General features: G+C 34.3%; 1 protein-coding gene across 1 annotated transcript in view; it reads left to right on the forward strand.

Annotated features, from left to right (window-relative positions):
- The window catches only part of LOC6497632 (G protein-coupled receptor kinase 1), a 213,302-nt gene that overhangs the window by 196,618 nt on the left and 246 nt on the right, over positions 1-16,438 (forward strand). The window contains 3 exon segments of the mRNA XM_044716065.1: positions 16,170-16,186; positions 16,189-16,331; positions 16,388-16,436. Of these exon segments, the coding sequence (XP_044572000.1) occupies positions 16,170-16,186; positions 16,189-16,331; positions 16,388-16,436 (209 nt within the window).

A 16,438-nucleotide genomic window follows, 5' to 3' on the forward strand; every position in this document is an offset into this window, starting at 1 on the left:
AAAAAATGCACTTGGGAAACGAGATAGTGTAGGTTGTTAATCTGGACGAAGAGCACTCAAAAATATTTTTTTTATTATGTTTGGAACCCTCCAATTTTTATTTATTTAAAAAAAACCCGTTTTTTCGGGACTTTTTTTGCGCTTAAAAATTCCTGAACGCGTTTTTCACAACCGATTTCAAAATTTTCGGTGTTTTTCAATAGTAAAATGTTGTAGCTTTTGAAAAAAAAAAATATATCTTCGATTTTGTTGAACAAAAAGGACAAAATTTTTACACCTGAAACTGAAGGTTTTCGACTCTTTTATTTGTGTTTTTCGGATTTTGATGCCAATTTTTTCGGTACAACTTACAAAAATTCGGCCATTTTTGATACATATCAATGTTGTTCCATTCATTATGAATAAAACGAGACAAATAAAAATTTTTTGGGGAAAAAAGCGTTATAACTTCAACAATTTTTATTATTTTTTGATGAAATTTGTCTCGTTTTATTCAGTATTAATGAGGACAATATTAATATGTGGCATAAGGGGGCAGGATGGTTTCAGGGGCTGAAAAAAAGCACATTTTTGCGATTTTTTTTCTAATTTCTGAGTGAATGAAATGATCCAATTTTTTTACACGATAAATGGGCTATATTTGTAGAGTATTTAAGAATATTTTTTATTAAGAAATAATTATTATTATTCCGTGACGGCAGTCGGCCGGAGTCGCTTCAAAAAATTGGTCTCTTGCGGTTCGTAAAAGTCTGGCCTTACAGTGTTATCTAAAATCAAAAAATTTAATTGATTTACTTAAAATATTTGTTTCTTGTGCGGATGAACGAAACCATTTTGAAAAATATGCAATTTTGGATTTTTGGCGCGGTTTCAAAGTCAAAAGTGCCATTTTTACATAAAAATCCGCACATTTTTGCCCCTAAAAAAAGTAAAAAAAATTAAAAAAAAAAAAAAGCGTTCGTTCATCCGCAAGTATTTATTGTATTAAAGATGTGTACAAAATTTTATTAAGATCCGAGCATTACTTTTTGAGTTACGTTACGCCCCGACTTGAAAAAGTTGTTTTGAGCAAAACGCGTCTAAAGTTTGAAAAGCAATGGAAAGTATACATATGGAGAGAAAAAACTAGAAAATCGGTATCTCAGCAAGTTTTAGTCCGATCGACATGAAACTTTCACAGGATATTTCTAAGATAATGTTCTATTATATAAAAAATTTCAGAAAAAAAAAATTTTTTTGAAGTCTCAAACCATCCTGCCCCCATAAATGACAGAATTTTTGTAAGTTGTACCGAAAAACTGGCATCAAAATCCGAAAAACACGAATAAAAGTCAAAAACTTCAGTTTCAGGTGTAAAAATTTTGTCCTTTTTGTTCAACAAAATCGAAGATATATTTTTTTTTCAAAAGCTACAACATTTTACTATTGAAAAACACCGAAAATTTTGAAATCGGTTGAAAAAAACGCGTTCAGGAATTTTTAAGCGCAAAAAAGTCCGGAAAAACGGGTTTTTTTAAATAAAAAAAAATTGGAGGGTTCCAAAAATATAAAAAAAATATTTTTGAGTTCTCTTCGACCAGATTAACAACCTACACTATCTCGATTCACAAGTGTTTTTTCACTGTCGCACCGTGTAATATATATATATAATATATTTAAAGTTAAACATTGTTAAAAATTTTTCAAAAGTTTCAAAATCGACTTTTTAAATTTTTTTTTTAATATCGAAATAAACGCAATGGCCACCAATGGTCATCGTTTAGAATTTTGAAGAAACGTTTTTTAAATATTTAAGTTTTTAGTTTTGGTAACTTTTTGGACAGGTAAAGAAAAATTAAAAAAAAACTACTGAATTCGTTTTTTATTAGTGTGATAAATAGACCTCGGAATTTGCATATTTGCATATTTTTAACGGTTTAAGTTATTTGAATTCTGAAAACACCAAAATTCATTTCAATGCATAGATAGTTAGAAACGATCGGCATATTTTTTTTTTGTGCATATTTGCATAAAATGCTTATGCAAAAAGTATGCAAAATATATGCAGAATATGCAAAATATATGCAAAATATGCTAAATACATGCAAAGGATTTAAAAAAATATGATTATTAAAATTAAAATATTTAATAAAAGCTATTCGTGGAGACGTAAAAGATTAAAATTTGTATTATTATTATTAATGATTATTATTAATAGTTATTTTTATTTATGGTAATTTGTGTTGCAGTAGAAAATCATAATTTTTTCTAGGAAGCTACTTGTAAAGCTTTACAATGATACCAAACTTTAAGACTAAATATCATAATTTTTTCACATATTTTACAAAATGCACCATTTCCAATTAATTCGAAACTATTCTCGGGAAGGCTGTTGAACCATTTTCCCATTACATTTTTTTTGGAAAATTTATTTTTGGCATGGCTTGTTACGTTACTTAAATATCAGCTTGAACTCGTTTTTTAAAACCACAAGTTCACACGTAAATCACTTAGACCACAAAGATTGAAAATTTTATATATTTACGTAGGTGACCCACATGTTTTATCCCTGGTTTATTAATATTTTTTTTCAAGTTTTTTCCAATATTTGTTTTAAATTTCTATTTTTTAAATAACAAATTAGCCGATTTTTTTCCTCAAAAATCACCGTTTTTTCACTTCAAAGTGTTCCCAAAAATTTAAAAATCGGAACTTCTAAAAACCCTCCTCAGGGTTTACCTGGGAAAAATTTCTATCTAACGATAGAACTTTGATTTTTTGATTTCAGATAATCTACAACCGATATAAGAGGGGCACACGCAATGCAACTTTTTTCGAGGAGCCTGCTAATAACACAGCTCCACAAAAAAAAAAAAAAAATTCAGAGATCAGACCATACCTCCTATATGGATTTGGGGTCGCTGAATCCTTGAACTCGTTTTTTAAAACCACAAGTTCACACGTGAATCACTTAGACCACAAAGATTGAAAATTTTATATATTTACGTAGGTGACCCACATGTTTTATCCCTGGTTTATTAATATTTAAAAAGTAGATATACCTTTTTTTACGAAATTTAATTGCATATTTTTTGCATATTTTTTGAATAATTTTTGCATATTTATTGCATATATTTAGCATACTTTTAATATGTATATAAAATTCTAATATTTGAAAAGGGTAATGTCTAAATACAAAATTTGGCACCAAATGGATAAAAAATAAGAAAACATGCAAATTCCGAGGTCTAGTTATAAGTAGAGAAAAGCTACAACATGTGGAAGTACGAACATAATACCCTTAAGGGGGGTTAGGGTTTTAAAAATTTTTATTTCGATTTTTTTTTTTTTTTATTTTCTTATTAAAGAACCTTTCAAGAATACTGTGTCCAAAATTTTAGATGGATAGGTTCATTATTAACAAAGATACAGCGATTTTAACAACCCCACCTCCGAGCCAGGCCAACGGAGAGAAAAACTTCAAAGCGTTTTTCCCAAAACTCACTTTTTCAAAGTCGGTGCCCATCATAACTTCAAAACTACTGAATCGATCGTTTTGAAATTATTACCACTTCTTGCCAACATAATTGACCAGGTATCCCTGGAGAGATTTTTCCAAATTTGTTTAAATTTCTATTTTTTAAATAACAAATTAGCCGATTTTTTTCCTCAAAAATCACGTTTTTCACTTCAAAGTGTTCCCAAAAATTTAAAAATCGGAACTTCTAAAAACCCTCCCAGGGTTACCTGGGAAAAATTTCTATCTAACGATAGAACTTTGATTTTTTGATTTCAGATAATCTACAACCGATATATGAGGGGCACCGCAATGCAACTTTTTTTTCGAGGAGCCTGCTAATTACACAGCTCCACAAAAAAAAAAAAAAAAGAAATTCAGAGATCAGACCATACCTCCTATATGGATTTGGGGTCGCTGAATCCGAATCCGTGGTCAGTTGGTCGCCATCACGTCAGGTTTTCGAGAAAATAACGGTTGAATAGTCGAAAAACGCCGTTTTTGGCCATTTTCGAAAAATCGTACCGCAAAATTCTGATGTGTTACAAACCTAATTCAAAATGGAAATGAAAGGCTGATTTGTGATCTTTAAAACGAGCTCCATGCCAAATTTTTCGCATGCACCGTTAGGACAGGGGGTGCGTTTATATGTAGGCATCTTAGCAAAAAATGTATGCCGAACACAAAAATTTCAAAATTCAGCATATTCAAATAAAACATGGTACCCCGGGGTTTTTGGGGTCGCTGAATTCGAATCTGAGGTCAGTTTGACGCCATCACGTCAAGTTTCTTCATAACCTCAAAAAAAGTGAAAAGTGTGTTTTTTTGAAGATCGAATAAACGCAATGACTACCAATGGTCATCTTTTAGAATTTTGAAAAACTTTTACTTATTGAAATATTTCAGTATTTAGTTTTGGTCATTTTTTTGCACAGGTAAACCAAATTTCAAAACAAACAAACTACTGAAATCGTTTTCCAATAGTTTGATAAATAATGACCATCAATATTTTCAAATGACCACTTACCGTTTTAAAGATAGGTAGGGAACGAATAAAAGATGTGTATAAAGTTGTTGTTAAATAGGGTGGTGGATTTATGGAAAATTATGTTTCAAACCTAGTTTCCAGTCAAAGTTTGTTACCAGTGTTAATGGGGTTTGGGTTTCTTGAAAGACTTTATATTTATTTTAATTTATTTTTATAAAGAACTCGAAAAAAAGAAGCTGGAAATCCAATTCGGTTTACTTAACAGCATTGATTTATTAACGGAATCAAATACTGTTTACTGCGTTTTTTCCCAAAACTCACTTTTTCAAAGTCGGTGCCCATCATAACTTCAAAACTACTGAATCGATCGTTTTGAAATTTTTACCACTTCTTGCCAACATAATTGACCAGGTATCCCTGGAGAGTTTTTTCCAAATTTGTTTAAATTTCTATTTTTTAAATAACAAATTAGCCGATTTTTTTCCTCAAAAATCACGTTTTTCACTTCAAAGTGTTCCCAAAAATTTAAAAATCGGAACTTCTAAAAACCCTCCCAGGGTTACCTGGGAAAAATTTCTATCTAACGATAGAACTTTGATTTTTTGATTTCAGATAATCTACAACCGATATATGAGGGGCACCGCAATGCAACTTTTTTTCGAGGAGCCTGCTAATAACACAGCTCCACAAAAAAAAAAAAAAAAAAAAAAATTCAGAGATCAGACCATACCTCCTATATGGATTTGGGGTCGCTGAATCCGAATCCGTGGTCAGTTGGTCGCCATCACGTCAGGTTTTCGAGAAAATAACGGTTGAATAGTCGAAAAACGCCGTTTTTGGCCATTTTCGAAAAATCGTACCGCAAAATTCTGATGTGTTACAAACCTAATTCAAAATGGAAATGAAAGGCTGATTTGTGATCTTTAAAACGAGCTCCATGCTCCATGAACTTTGATTTTTTGATTTCAGATAATCTACAACCGATATATGAGGGGCACCGCAATGCAACTTTTTTCGAATAGTTCCAATAGTTTGATAAATAATGACCATCAATATTTTCAAATGACCACTTACCGTTTTAAAATTATTTAAAGTTAAACATTGTTTAAAATGTTTCAAAAGTTTCAAAATCGAATTTTTAAATTTTTTTTTAATATTGAAATAAACGCAATGGCCACCAATGGTCATCGTTTAGAATTTTGAAAAACTTTCGTTTTTTAAATATTTAAGTTTTTAGTTTTGGTAACTTTTTGGACAGGTAAAGAAAAATTAAAAAAAATACTACTGAATTCGTTTTTTATTAGTGTGATAAACAATGGACCATCTTTTAAAATTTTAAAGTACCATTTACTTTTCTCGATACTTGATTCTCAAGTTTTAAAAATAAAAAAATTAAAAACAAAAGGTGATCATCATGGCCCATAGCCTAAAAAATATAAATTAAAAAAAAAATTGATTCCAATCATTGCCCATATCTTAAAAACTTACAAACTTAACAAAAACAGAAAGGAAAGCTAACTTCGGCGGAGCCGAAGTTGATATACCCTTGCAGTTCAGTCGCAGTCCGCTAGGTGGCGCCACGCATCTTATATTATTAGATATGTAGCGGATCGTATATAGTCGGCCGATTCTTATGAAATTTGGCATATTGAATTATTTTTCCCAAAATAGAATCTGTACCAAATCCCATCTTTCTAACTAAAAAAACACCAAAGTTATGCCAATTTCGATCGTTCTATGACAGCTATAGGATATAGTCGGCCCGATCCTTATGAAATTTTGTACACAAGATATTTTGGTCAAATATAACAGGTGGAATAATATATAATTATATTATTTATAATATATATATAATAATATAATATATGTGTGGAAAGTCCCAACCCTCTAACTTAAAAAACACCAAAGTTATGGCATTTCCGATCAATCAGTTATATGGCAGCTATAGGATATAGTCGACCGATCCCGGCCGTTCCGACTTATATACTACCTGCAAAGGAAAGAAGGATGTGTGCAAAGTTTCAACTCGATAGCTCCAAAACTGAGAGACTAGTTTGCGTAGAAACCGACAGACAGACAGACGGACAGACGGACATGCTCATATCAACTCAGGAGGTGATCCTGATCAAGAATATATATACTTTATAGGGTCGGAGATGTCTCCTTCACTGCGTTGCACACTTTTGACCAAAATTATAATAACCCCTCTGCAAGGGTATAAAAATGTATGCCCGTCATGGCCCACATCTTAAAACTTACAAATTTTACAAAAAATCTTTGCCCTTCAATGCCCATATGGGCAATAATGTGCATGATTTGTTTTGTTAAATTTTTAAGTTTTAAGGGCAATGATGGGCATTGATTTTTTTGTTAAATTTTTAAGGATGGGCAATGATAGGGATCAATTTTTTTTTTAATCTATATTTTTTAGGCTATGGGCCATGATGGTCACCTTTTGGTTTTTTAATATTTTTAAATTTTTAAAAATTTTAAAAATTTTAAAAAAACTTTTACGGCACAGCCGTTAAAGTCAATTCATTTGTCAAATTGGTTACTTAGCCTCAAGGGCAGTAGCAACGGAGTTAGTAACTCCGACCTTAACTTCCAGCAAGAAGGAAGAACCCCATAGGCAACCGCCAGGGGACAACCACATTACCCGCATCTGAAGACATCGTCATCAGCAAAGGACCAACAACTACTACTACAACCTAACTTAATTTAGCTTATATATAGATTCCATGTGATCTCTGTATACTCCGAATTGAAACCTCTAAACACACGGTCCATATTAAGTAGGGAACGAATAAAAGATGTGTATAAAGTTGTTGTTAAATAGGGGTGGTGGATTTATGGAAAATTATGTTTCAAACCTAGTTTCCAGTCAAAGTTTGTTACCAGTGTTAATGGGGTTTGGGTTTCTTGAAAGACTTTATATTTATTTTAATTTTATTTTTATAAAGAACTCGAAAAAAAGAAGCTGGAAATCCAATTCGGTTTACTTAACAGCATTGATTTATTAACGGAATCAAATACTGAAGTTGGTGTAAATAGCATCTAAAAAATATTTCTAAAGGACGCTAATACCAATAAGTTAGTTGTGATGACGCTTTTTGAAACCATGCAGTCATGGTGAAATGTTTGATCTACAATGGTGCTGCAAATGTGGAATAATTCATTTTTCAAAAACCTTTGAAATCGCTTACAATTTAGAGCTGCTTCTATAGTTGGTACCATCGTACATTTTCTTTTCTTTATGCAAAGGAATAATACAAGAATCCTCTCTCTTAAGAGAGAATATCGAAGTTTCCAGAGATAAATTAATAAGTTTATCTGAAGGTTTAAGCAGTGCCATTGAATACGGCTGATCCAAAATTTTAATAGGCGTATACGTTGTTTGAAAACATTGAAAATAAATCGGCTATTGCCTGATCAGTGTTCGCAGATGAATTTCCAAATGTAAGCAGAGGAAGAAAAGATACATGCATAACTGTTGCGGATTCTGAGAAAACTCCGGCCAAATCCGGCCAATGCAAATAAAACTCCAATAAAATTCCGGGTAATAGTAATAATAATAGTCCTTCTTGTTCTAATATTCTTAAAATTGAATATGTTGTCTTTAATGCACTAAGGTGGATTTGTTGGTGATATTTATATCCATACATGCTCAATCGAATTCCATAATCAATATCTTACGGAAAAAACGAACTTTTTGAGGCTTAAGTGGTCCATAAGTAGTATAGTAACTTGAAATAACTTAGGACTAAAATCTGAGATGCAAAGAAAGATCTATCAGAATAGGGTAAAAAAGGCCTGTTTTGTAAACGAGACGGATAAGGTTGGAGTTTTACTCCCACATTCATTTATACTGAGATATACGGAAGCTGAATTTTTTGTCAAATCCATCCTTGCGGTAGCCAGAAATATGAACGGCAGCATTGGTTGTTGGTTGAGCAAGCAGAAAATTATTTCTCACAAGCACATAATTAACAGCGAAATTTTTATGCTTTGGGGACTCATTTAACAGTTGAAGACTAAAAGGCTGTGCTGTGAATTCGCTTCTATTCTGTCTCATGAACGATATTATTTCGTGTATATATGATACCTGATAGATATTTTTCCCAAAGGTTACTTTTTTATGTAAATTTTCAAAGTATGGATTCCCGAAAACAAAACTTGTTATTTTTAATACGATTAAGTGGTAGCAGTAAAATGTTTTTCATATATATTTTTCTACGAATAAATAAATATCTATATACTAAGATAGAAACAGGGTATATTTCAGTCAGATGTATGATTTTTAGGGGTATGAGCATTAGGGCGGTTCGATTTGTAGGGGGTCAAAAAAATCGCCTAGGCACATATGATTTTCGGATTCTAGGGATCAAAATAAGAAACTTTGCTCAAGAAACCATACCTCATACTGTATGAACGACCCCCACTAACTTTGGGGGGTCGACCCACCCATGCTAGTGGTCCCCCCCCTGTGACCCCCCTAGGGATTCTCCCATACAAAAATATCAAGAAATCACCATTACCTTGCGCAAAAGCTCTACCGAAGCCCCCCAAAGTGCATGCGTTACAAAAGAACAAAAAAGCGAATCTGGGAGAATCAATGAAGATGGAACAGCTGATAACGGGCAATTAGTGGACCGCTGCGGCTAGTTACACTAAGAGACTTAAATAGAAATAATTATGATATTTGATGCTGGCACAAGTCCCAACAAGGATCATGTCATAAAAGTATTAGATTTTTCATAAACATTATAAGAATGTCATCTAATGTCTTCTACATTTATTCAAAACATCAACAACAATGAACCTGCAAGATGAAATAGCAACAACATCATCAGCTATCGGAATCCCAATGAGTTATATACCCAAGCATGATGTTGCTTTTTTGGTGTGTCTTCTGATTTGAATGCTCTTTAGTTACAAACCGATCTGGATATCTTGAGGTATTATTTCTGTGGATTTGGCTAATATCAAACCATGGAAAATTGTACATTCTCGCTGGCTCACTAAGGCCGCTAAGGCTCACTAAGAAAGATGTGCGCGACACTGCTATCAAAGAAATTTTACGATATCGAGACAATGTTGAAGATCCATCGGAACTTAGAGAATATAAATTACACGAATAAGATTGATTTGAATGATATAAATAACGTATTTGAACCACCATTCACGCGAATCATTCCGTATGAAACATTGAAAGAATATTTAAATGAAGATGATTCACCATCCGAATATTCCATTACATATACAAGGAACGGAACAACACGTTCAACTGTTAGCTAGCGTTTCCAAACGAGTAATACCGGAAAATGTAGAGGGTGTTATGGAGGCGACATTAGAGAGCCGGGCGAAATTGCCCAAGGTTGAATCCAAAAAAGACTTCAAACAATAATTTTTTAATTTCTTTCCTATGTTCTGATCAAATAAATTGTTAAAGAGAAAATAAAGATCCAAAAACAAAACAAAAACATTTTTTCCTAGAAACTTCATTTGTGCGGAAATAGCCATTTCACTGATTTTACCTACACGTACCTACACGTTAAAACGAGGGACATCAGAATTCATTTTAGAGGTATGGTTTCTTGAGCAAAGTTTCTTATTTTGATCCCTAGAATCCGAAAATCATATGTGCCTAAGCTAAGCTACCTAATTTTTAAATCGACCCACCCTAATATATATTTTTTTATTTTGTCCACAGGCAGTACATGTAGGTTAGCACATATATTTATAATTAAATTTTTAGAACTTTTATATATGCTGTTATTTATTTTTGCTCTACTATTTTTTCTACGTACGTATGCGCCAAGAATTGAAAGGAGGGTGCAATATTCCAGCACAAGACAGATTTTAATTTGTCTTATCTCAGCTTGCATTTTTGCACAAATACCTGGGGTTCTGCTTTCGGATCCTTTAATCCTGCGGCCACTTTCCTTTGACAATCGATGCAGGTGCAGTGCATGGGGACGACAAATCCTTCCAGTAGCAGCTCGATTTGAGAAGTTTGTTTATTTAATTTTTATTTGTTTTTTTTTTTTGAATTCACCACCACAACCGTCGCGAGCAACTCTTTTTTTTTTTTTAATATATGAATGTTATATATTGTTTATATATGTATATTGTGTCACTGTAACTGTTTTGTTGCTTTTTTATTTAATTATATTAACTACAGTCCACCCGGGGGCGCCAAAATGTTCACTGAGATTAGTTTATCTCGTCGCGAAAAACCGAAAAACAAAAAGGTGGCTGTAAAATTTAAATATAGCAACTACGAGAAATACGTGCACTCGGTTCAACTTTATAAATTCAATTATATTTCTATCAAAAGAACTTAAGCCTAGCTTATCTATTGCGGCGAAGCGGGGCGAATTCACGAGAGAGCGCAAGTGAGCTTTTCATGCGCTCCCGCTCCGCCCTATACTAACTTATACTAGACTTCAATAAAATTCAAACTTAATCTTCTACATTAATTCTACAAATACCATATTTTTTCGTATGTATGTTTTCGTATCCCGTTCGCAATGTATGTTGTTTTGTTTCTTTAATTTTACACTTTATTTGCGGACCGGCGATGCTGGTCCATCAACCGCACGTGTTCGACTTAGAACATAAAGAGATCGAGGGGAGTCACATGTACCTGTGGAAAAGAATCAGGATCGGAGGTACTGTCCGATGGGCTCCTTATTGGTATCTTCTTTAGGTGGCTAATATTCCTGGTTTAAACGTCTACCATCTCTTGACACTATAGAGTACCATCCGCTTCATTGCGGATTCGCCTGGATGGCCTTCATGGGCTAGCTCTAGCCCCTTTTCCCGCAGACAAGTCGGAATGATTAAACGGTTTCCTCTCAGTAGCATGTTCCCGATTGTGGAAAGCTCGAATCGGATCGGGTAGAGGTTATTTGATGCGGCTGAAGTCCATGAATCATATTGCATAGGGATTGAGCTCTCTAGTATACGAAAAATGCTACATTCGGCTCTTGACTCGAAATCCTTTGTCGATGATATGTTACACAGACGAGACAAAGTGTTTGAGATGTTTTCCTTTCCAGCTTTATAAATAACTTTGAATTTTTTTTGTAGATGGCTTAAATATTGTCTCGAGCGGCTTGTGGTCGGTAACCAAATCAAACTCTAAACCGGCTAAGTAGTAATACAATTTTTCTACCGCCCATACCAGTGGCAAGCTTTCTTTTTCGGTTTGTGTGTACCTCTTCTCCACATCAGACAAACTTCGGCTGGCAAAAGAAATGATCTATGGTTCGCTTCCTTCTGTGAATTGTAGCAGTATTTCTCCCAGCGCCACCGGGCTTGCATCTGCAATCAGACGTTTTCGATGTTTTATATTGAAGTATGAAAGTCTGGGAATTTCAGCCAGGCGAGTTTTCAAATCGTTGAATGCTTCTTTCCCTTTGGGGCCCCAGACCAATGTAGTGTCCTTTCCCAACAATTTCCTCAACGGTTCTGAGCGATCGGCTAAATCCGTAAAAAACGGAAGTGACCAGACCTGGAAGCTTCTCGTCTCCTCCTTATTTCTCGAGTCTCGGAATGAAGTGATAACATCTACTTTATCGGGATCGACACTGATTCCCCTTATCTAATAGAATGTGGCCTAAAAATCTTAACCTGTGAGTTTTCCAAACACATTTTGAGTCATTCAGTACCACATTATTATTTTTGAATATTTCCCGAACTTTCCTGACGGTCTCGTCATGTTCACTTCATTTGATCCAAAAATTATGACATCATCTATATAATTAAGAACGTTGGGGCATGGTAACAATAACTCTTCAAGCTGTCGTTGGAATATTTCGGGGGCTGAATTTATTCCGAACATTAATCGTTTGTAGCGGAACAAACCCCGTGGGCTTATAAATGTTGGTATCTGTCGGCTTACCTCATCCAGATCCAATTGATGATATGCATCTTTCAAATCGAGCCTTGAAAAGTATGTAGCATCTTTTAACTTTGTCATAAAAGATTCAAAAGTAGGCAGTGGGTGGTCTCATCACCGCTCGATTGGCCATCCGCATATCCAAACACAACCGGATGTCGCCATTTTCTTTAAAAGCTATTACGATAGGCGAGATCCAAGGGTAGTGACCGACCACTGGCTCTATTATGTCATGCTTAAAGGCCTCCTGTACTTTAGACAGTACATTTGCTTCGATGGCAACCGGTATACTTCTCATTGGCTGTTGTAGGGGCCTAATGCTAGGGTCAATTAATAACTTGACTGTTACTCCTTTCCACTTGGAAATGGAGTAATGCACTCAGCTCGGTTAACCTGTAATCCCAATGCTAAGACGTTCAATTTAATCGCTGTTTCTCGGCCCAGTAAGGATTATTTTTCATTTTCAATTACATCAATATGAAGCAATGATCTCTTTATCTGGGCCTGTTGATATGAAAGCCTCGAACACACAAATTACGTTAAGCAATTGGATCTGATGTTGAAAACTACGGCTTTGTTTACTTTCATTGATAACCAGTCAGCTTGGCTAATCAGATTAAAACGCGAGCCTGAGTCGATGATATAGGGCAAAAGCTGCCCTCCTATTTAATACTCTATCAGTTTATCATCATCTCTGCAAATCCGGAAACATTCTTCCTTGGTTGGTTTCGTTCCGGAAGGAGCGCATTCATCTTGCAATTGCCGCACATCTATCCGTGATCGCTTTGTGCCAACGTAGTTTGGCTGTGTGGACTGGCGTTTGAGATTCGGAGTCCATGATTTTATCTTTTATTTGATTTGATTATAATCATTTAGCTTTTCCACAGTACCAAAATACGTCGACTTATTTGTTATTATCAGGGTCTACTAGAGCATCGGTAAGGAGAACGCAATTGCAATTGCACGCCTCCCAAGGAACCAACACTTACTCAGTCACTCTTTTAATTATGCTTATGTGTCTGTCTTTTTTCTTCCCCCTTTTTTTTTTAAATTGTGATGATTCTCTTGACTTGCAACCAACTGTTACCAGTCACTTTCATAATTAGGCTAATGTTATTTTGAATCGAGATCAACTTTCTCCCTTCACTCTCTCATCATTAGAATCGTTTAGCTTACCACTTTTAAAGTGAGCATTTACCGTATGTTGGCGGTGGTAGGGCACAATAAGAGCAGAAGAACAAGTAGAACCCAAGAAGAGAGACAGACAAAGAAAAAGAAAACGACACATGCATTTGTACCAAGTACCGCAATATCTCGAAATGACGTCCTGCAAATATATGTATTTAATTTAAATATTGGTTATTGCTTTTTTTTTTGTTTCCTAATTTGTAGTTTTACCTCGTCGCCAATGACCCAAGAATCCCGTTCGCAATGAATAGATATGTACATATGTTGTTTTGTTTCTTTAATTTAATACTTTTTTTGCGGGCTGGCAATGCTGGTCCATCAACCGCACGTGTGCGACTTAGAACATAAAGACATCGCGGAGAGGAATTAATTGTTGACGTCGGCGCTGACGTCGCTGCTATCGCCATCACCCTCGCTCTTCGCCGACGGTTGCCCTTGCAGAGGGTATTATAATTTTGATCAAAAGTGTGCAACGCAGTGAAGGAGAAATCTCCGACCCTATAAAGTAGATATATTCTTGATCAGGATAACCTCCTGACTCTATATAAGCATGTCCGTTTGTCTGTTTCTACGCAAACTAGTCTCTAAGTTTTAAAGCTATCGAGTTGAAACTTTGCACACATCCTTCTTGTTTGCAGGCATATATAAGTCGGAACGGCCGGGATCGGTCGACTATATCCTATAGATGCCATATAACTGATTGATCGGAAATGCCCATAACTTCAGTTATTTTTAAAGATAAAAGGAATTTTTGGGCAAACTTATCCCATCTGCCAAATTTCATAAGGATCGGCCAACTATATACGATCCGCTATATATCTAATAATATAAGATGCGTGGCGCCACCTAGCGGACTGCGACTCAACTGCCGGGGTATATAAACTTCGGCTCCGCCCGAAGTTAGCTTTCCTTTCTTGTTTTATTATGTGTTTAATATAATATGAAGAGAACGTATATTATTAAATAGATATTTATTATCATTTTTTGGTTTGCTTAATCGTATTATATGTCTACTAGGCTCTTATTACAAGAGACACAAGAGTTATTACAAGAGTGCAAGAGGAAAAACGAATTGAGGAAGTGGGATTGAGAGTGTAACAGAACATTCTCTTGTTTTGAGCCCGAATGAGTTGGAGTTGGAAGCAAATAGCATCTGGCGTAAAAAGCATAAGATGGCATCTTGTATTTGCTATTCAGTTTCCAATCTAATGTTATGTATGACCGATGGAGACCTGTAGTAATTCTCGGTGACTTTAATTTACCAGAACTCACTTGGTCAAAAATTGAAAATCTCCCTGAGTCAAATTAACCATGTTGGAAATTCGTTCGGTCGGCTTTTAAACTTTTGAAACTTTTAAACTTATCTTTGAAAACTTCGATTTTCCCCATTAAATGATAGAAATCTTACAAATTTCCCTTGCATAAAAAGGAATGAAAAATCCATTAATCACTCAAAGTATTTTTTAAGATTTCCTACATATCTTCCAACGTTGATCTTCAGCTACTGATGTAAGAACACAAGAGTTTTCTTTAAAAATGTACGTTCCCTTAGTCTATCCTACGTTTGAACTCTGCCAAGAAAAGAATCTCGGCCAGTAAAATATAGCATTTTCCAAACGTTTTCGCTTTTAATACGACTGTTCAGTTACGAGCGTTTTCGGGAGCTTTAGTTAATGTTCCAAATCCAGGCTTCAATAAAAACAAGCTCTGTTAATTTATATGTATGAAAAACAATTTATTATTATTATTTGATTTGGTTTGTATATATAAATGACATATGTGATCTGCGTAGGGTTGAAGATCGAATTTAGAAGTAAGAGACGCGGGAGCCCAGCTCAACGCTTGATGCTGCGTAGCGACCGTGAGATACCGAGAGCGAGAGCGTAGAGAGCGAGACAACGAGAGCGCATGACGCAAGGTTGAAATGACTTTTTTGTGAAAAGTGAGACTTCAACAATTTTCATAATTTTTTAATGAAATTTTTCTCATTTTATTCAGTATTAATGAGACAACATTGATTTGTGGCATGAATGACAGAATTTTTGCAAGTTGTACCGAAAAACTGGCGTTAAAAATCGAAAAACACGAATAAAAGGCGAAAATTTCAGTTTCTTGTGTAAAAATGTTGTCCTTTTTGTTTAAAAAAAAATTAAAGATCTATTGTTTTCAAAAGCTAAAACCTTAAACTATTGAAAAATCACCGGAAATTTTGAAATCGGTTTAAAAAAACGTGATCAGGAATTTTTAAGCGCAAAAAAGTTCCGAAAACCGGTTTTTTAATAATAAATCAAGAGTTGTAGGGGGCTAAAAATATTTCATACACGGTTTTGTGTTATACTCGACCAGATAAACAATTCCTACTATGTCACTTTAAAAGTTCATTCATTTTTGTTTTTTTTTGTAGCTCTGTGTTATTATATGGGTAGGAATATAAAAGATTCATTAATATACGTTGATAGAACCAACAGCTGATATTACGAGACAAATTTTCCCATTTTATTACCACAACATTTTTATAAATTGATTGTAAATTAAATCAAATATATTTTTAAAAAATCGATAAACAAATATGAAGGTTTAAACTTATTTTTTAGGTTGGAATTACACTCAGAAGTGGAAATAATAAACCAGAGTTAATATTTATGGACCAAGTAGAAGATATTTCATCAGATTACATTCTTCATAAAAATGAAAATTGCATTCAGATTCGCATTAATGACGGCAGCCGAGACGGGCGCATCATTTTAACTAATTCGGTATAAAAAATGGTACTTTAAATGAAAATTCTTGAATAAAACTTTTTTTTATTTAGGATGAAATAGGTTTAAAGGAGTGGGCTTCTTCCCTTAGATCAGCACATAAA

The sequence above is a fragment of the Drosophila ananassae genome, chromosome 3R (assembly GCF_017639315.1).
Source record: "Drosophila ananassae strain 14024-0371.13 chromosome 3R, ASM1763931v2, whole genome shotgun sequence".
In the NCBI taxonomy this organism is placed as follows: domain Eukaryota; kingdom Metazoa; phylum Arthropoda; class Insecta; order Diptera; family Drosophilidae; genus Drosophila; species Drosophila ananassae.